The sequence below is a fragment of the Emiliania huxleyi genome (assembly GCF_000372725.1).
Source record: "Emiliania huxleyi CCMP1516 unplaced genomic scaffold EMIHUscaffold_459, whole genome shotgun sequence".
In the NCBI taxonomy this organism is placed as follows: Eukaryota; Haptophyta; order Isochrysidales; family Noelaerhabdaceae; genus Emiliania; species Emiliania huxleyi.
The window spans coordinates 27,852-32,945 of NW_005198544.1; the positions used below are offsets into that span (position 1 = coordinate 27,852).

At 65.4% G+C, this 5,094-nt stretch overlaps 1 protein-coding gene across 1 annotated transcript in view; it reads left to right on the forward strand.

The window, feature by feature from the left end:
* EMIHUDRAFT_459227 (hypothetical protein) overlaps positions 1 to 4,672 on the forward strand; it is a gene marked incomplete at both ends in the record, with an annotated part of 5,963 nt that extends 1,291 nt beyond the window's left edge. The window contains 9 exons of the mRNA XM_005768440.1: positions 70 to 118; positions 204 to 464; positions 609 to 951; positions 1,051 to 1,511; positions 1,590 to 1,670; positions 1,876 to 2,370; positions 2,515 to 3,414; positions 3,724 to 4,371; positions 4,577 to 4,672. Of these exons, the coding sequence (XP_005768497.1) occupies positions 70 to 118; positions 204 to 464; positions 609 to 951; positions 1,051 to 1,511; positions 1,590 to 1,670; positions 1,876 to 2,370; positions 2,515 to 3,414; positions 3,724 to 4,371; positions 4,577 to 4,672 (3,334 nt within the window). The remainder of the gene's footprint in view (positions 1 to 69; positions 119 to 203; positions 465 to 608; positions 952 to 1,050; positions 1,512 to 1,589; positions 1,671 to 1,875; positions 2,371 to 2,514; positions 3,415 to 3,723; positions 4,372 to 4,576) is intronic.
* Between the last annotated feature and the right edge of the window lie 422 nt (positions 4,673 to 5,094).

The window sequence follows — 5,094 nt, forward strand, 5'->3', positions numbered from 1 at the left end:
TCCTGCCAGGCGACGTTGCGGAGCTGATCCAGGACACAACCCCGTTCACGGCGCGACGCCGGTCCGAAGGGGACAGCAGCTCCCGGCCGGCGTCGCGCGAGGCGTCGCGGCGGCGCTGGTCCGAAGGGGACGGACGCCTTCGGAGCCCGCTCACCGTCGAAGGCTCGCCCGAGCCCGGGTTTGCCCCTCCCTCCTACGAAGAGGGCGCCGCGACCCCGCCAGGCCGCGCCGCCGCAAAGGCCGCGCCGCTCGACGCAGAGGCTGTCCACGTCGACGTCGGCCCCGCGTCGCCCGAGCCGGAGGCGGGCGGTCGCTTCCCCCTCTGTCGCCGCTGGTGTTTGCCGCGCACCCGCCCCTCCCACCACGCGCGCCGCGAGCCGGGCGACATCGAGGGGAAGCTGAGGGACAAGGAGATGGAGGGCTCGGCGCTCGCCCACACACTCAGCATCGGGCACGGCATGCACGTCAAGGCGCCTCACGCCTCATGACCATTGTCTCATCAACTTCACCTCACCTCACCTCAACACCTCCACCGCCGTCGCTCACGGATTCCGTCCATGCCTAAGGCTGGAATCGTCGCCGAACCTTCTCGGAACTTTCCTTTATAGGCGCCGCCGAGCCCGGACATGAAGAAGGCGCGGCTCTACGCGTCGCAGCGGCTCGCGCGGCAGCACGAGGGCGACGAGGCGCCGGGCGAGCTCTACCCGCTCTACACGCCTCTCGAGACTTTCGACCGGTTCGGGACCGACGTCTCACAGTACATGCATTTTGTGCTCTACACGTCGCGCCTCTTCTTCTGCCTCTTCGCCTTCAACCTCGCCAACCTCATCATCAATCTGGAGGGGCAGAACCTCGCTTTCCTTGAGCTCGACTCCGCCGCGGCGGGCGTCAATCCACTCGCCGTTGTGCACACGCTCGGCAATACCGAGTCGACGGGCGTCCTCGCCAAAGGTCGCCAATCACCTCACCCCACACCTCACCCCACCTCACCCCACCTCACTGCGCCTCACTGCGCCTTGCAGCATGTTCCGCTGCGAAACCTGTCCATAGGCGGCCATTCCTACGGCGTCATCGAATTCATTACCAGCGGGGTGCTCGTCGTCTACATCTTTTGGCTGCGCGGCAAGATGTCCGAGATCCGCACCCGCATCCGCAACTCAACCTCGCTGGCTACGCTCACCGCCGCCGATTTCACCGTGATGGTGTCGCATTTGCCCGACGGCTGGGGCAGCGACGACGTGCGTGGTTTCTTTGAGCGCTTCGGTCAGGTGGTGCACGTGTCGGTCTCGCTCAACAATCGCGGCCTTATCCTCGAGATGAAGCGCACGCAGGAGCTGCGCGACCGGCACACGGAGGCGGCGTTGCACTTGCTCACGAAGATGTCCCGCTTGGCGAAGAAGGAGGAGGTCGTGCGCGCGCGCGTGCGCTCCGTTCGCTCGCTTGAGCGCTTCGAGCGGCACCGCGCGAGGCTGCGGCTGCTGATGCGCGGCAAGTACCAGCACACGGGCCACGTGCGTGTCACCTCCAGCAGAGCTCGCTGAACCTCCCGCTGCGGGCAGCCTCGCATCACCGCAGCGTGCTGTGAGCAGGCCTTCGTCACCTTCAACAAGGCGAGCGTGACGCCGGAGCTCGTGCGGCGGCTCGGCAAGGGCGGCACTGACGAGCACCGGGTGCACTAGACGTTTCCTGGACATTTCTGAGACGCGCTCTCTCTCCCTCCGCTCTCACCTTGCTTTTGCCACACACGCGCCTCCCCATTCCAACCACTCTGCAACGCCCATGGCCACGCCCATCGCTACGCCCATCGCCACGCCCATCGCCGCGCCCACGCCGAACCCGCGCCACGCGGTACCGCTCCATCCGCAGGTGCAGCAGGCCCTCGGCGCCAAGCTGCACGTTAAGCGCGCGCCCGAGCCGTCCGACGTCTTATGGGAGAACCTGCAGTACTCGCGGCGGCAGCAGCGGCAATGGCAGTGCCTCTCGACGGGCATCATGTGCGTCCTGGCGACGGTCGGCATCTTCACCATCTTCGTCTCCAATTACTACCTCGCGCCCGGGGTCAACCCAAACGCGGCGTACCCTCTCCCCGCAGGGCAGTTTCTCGCGCAGATGCTTGGTGCGCTGGTGGTCAACATTGGTGGGCACCTCATCTTCTTCATCCTCGTGCTCTTCCTCGCGAAGCTCGTCGAGGTGCAGTACACGCACCGCGAGCGCGAAAAGGAGATGATGATCAAGATGACCGTCTTCCAGATCCTCTCCGTCGTCGTCCCCTCCTTCCTCTACCTCTTTCTCAACACAAACGCGAACGAGCTCGCGTTCAACGACTCGATGGGCCGCTTCGGCGCGAGCTGGTACGTCTCGGGCGGTCAGGTGCGGCGAGGGACCTCCTATTTTTGCGCACATGTCACACGTGCTCTGCAGCCCGCACCGAGCCTGCCCCTCCCCGCCGCCGGTTCGCCACACGCACACCCACCGCTTGAAGTCAAAGCTGTCGCCCGCCCTCGCCATTCCCAGTTCGTCATCGTCGCGCTCGTCGGCGACGCGACCGCCATCAACCTCTTCATCGACCTCGTGCGGCCGGTGCCCGACTTGTTCAACCGATACGTGCTCGCGCGCCGCGCAAAGACGCAGGCCAAGATGGACGAGCTCTGGACCATCGATGCGGACCTTACCCTTGGCTTTCGCGTCCAGCTGATGAACAAGATCGTTTTTGTTGGACTCATGTTCGCGTTCGCGATCCCGATCCTCTACGGCCTTATCTTTCTCTTCCTCTTCTCCGCGCATTGGGTGGACCGCTACACGCTTCTCCGCCGCCTCACGCCACCGCCCGTGACGCACGACGGCCTGATGGAGGTTGTGATCCGGTACATCTTCCCCGTGGCCGTCCTCACGCACACGGTCATGGCTGTCATCTTCTTCAACGACATTTGCGTCGGATCAAAGGCCGCCGACGAGGGCGCTTGCGAGCGCGCCTTCGCCGCCGGTTTCAGCTTTGACAACAGCACAAACAGCAGCGATCTCCTCGGCGGCACTTGCGTGCCCGACGTCGGCACCGGCGACCTCAACGACTTGCTCGACCCGGAGCGGATCGCGGTCAAGGAGGAGTGGGCGGAGCACATCCGGAACAACGCGAACTTTGACCTCTACTCGGGTTCCGTGCTCTCGCTCGAGTGCCTCGTCGCCAACGCGTCTCAGTCGGGCGCCTTTTGCACCGTGGTGTCCGGGTGCTCGCTCGAGCTATCGGGCGCGCACGTGATACTCATCTGCGGCGCCTTCATCTGGGGCATCGGCGTCGTTGTCTACCTCCTCCTCCACTGGTGCAAGCGGCGGCGCGACGCCGCGCTCGGCGAGAAGCGCCGCTCCGCCCTCTCCACCTTCTCGCTCAACGCGTTCCGCTTCATCATGCAGCGCGATGTGCTGCGCCCAGCTGAGCCGTCCAGCACGCACTTGGACGCTCGCATCTGGCCGACCGGCTCGCGCGTCGGCGCCAGCCCGGGCTCTCGCCCCGCCAGCCCGCCGCCGCCGGCGCATCGAGGGATAGCAGCGACGCCACGGGGCGCGGCGAACAAACGGACGATCCCCCGTACCCCCGGTCTCGTCTCGGCCGCGGCTGCCGGCGCGCCTCCCCCAAGCTCGGGCGGCGGCGAGGACAACGGCGGCGGCGCGGCCTACACGAGGCCGCCGCCCTCTCCGAGGGGCTGTCCGCCCATTCTCGCGGCGCAGGCGCCTATGTACTTGCCGCCGCTGACGCGCGCCCTGCTCGAGATGTATGGCAACAACGCGCGCCTCGACCGGCGGCTGCTCAAGTCGTACTTGCAGATCGCCAACGTGCCCATACAGCAGGGGCCAGGAGGAAGCGTCGAGGAATTGCGTCGCTCCTCGCTGTCGAGCGAGCGCTCGGTGCTGTCCTCCCTCGCCGAGCCGCTGCGCGAGGCGTCGGGACGCGTCAAGGGAACCGTGCCCTCGGTCGAGCAAGTGCGGACGATGCGCGACGCGCTGCGCCAAAAGCTGGGCGAGGTCGAGCAGCAGCTCTCGGCGATCGGCGACCGTGAGACGTACCAGCAGTCCAACACCGCATTGCGCGGTGGGCTGCAGCGCGGCGCGCAACGGCTCGGCTCCACCTTCCTACGCCGCAAGAGCGACCCGAGGTTCTCGGAGAGCGACATCTCGGAGCCCGAGTTGGCGCCGCCGTTCTCGCCGGTGGCGGAGGAGGACCCGGAGGGGCTGGCGGTGGACGTGCCGGGGGACGACCCGGAGGGGCTGGCGGTGGACGTGCCGGGGGACGACCCGGAGGGGCTGGCGGTGGACGTGCCGGGGGACGACCCGGAGGGGCTGGCGGTGGACGTGGGCAGGGCACCGACCACGGATGAGGTGCCGGGAATGGCAGCGTCGTCGTCTCGAAGGCGGAGCACCGCTGACCAGGTCCTATAGGGTTCGTACAGCAGAAGTACTTGTCGAGTCGCTTGTCCATGCTGATTTTAGTTACGCTCTAGAGAGAGAGCTGGGTTTTTTGAGGCATTGTGCTTTGTGTGGGGTTGGCACTCCACCATCGACCCTCATGTGGGACCACAGCCAGGATACACTCGAAGGCTGGGACCTGGTACAAGCACGAAGCAGTGGCTACGGCTTTTTAGTTTCACCCGAAACGCGCAATTACGTAGAGAAGAAGTAAGCATTTCACTGTGGCACAGCTCGGTCGCGTTACAAAACCTTGATTTTTGGTCTTTGTGCCATTTTGTCCCTCTCGGTGCCTTCCAGAGACCAGAGGCAGCTGCGACCCCGCCGAGTAGATGGCGGCACACCGCGCCGATTTTTGGTCTTTGTGCCATTTTGTCCCTCTCGGTGCCTTCCAGAGACCAGAGGCAGCTGCGACCCCGCCGAGTAGACGGCGGCACACAGCAGGTGGCGCGGTGTGCCGCCGTCTACTCGGCGGGGTCGCAGCTGCCTCTGGTCTCTGGAAGGCACCGAGAGGGACAAAATGGCACAAAGACCAAAAATCAAGGTTTTGTAACGCGACCGAGCTGTGCCACAGTGAAATGCTTACTTCTTCTCGACGTAATTGCGCGTGATCGGGTGAAACTAAAAAGCCGTAGC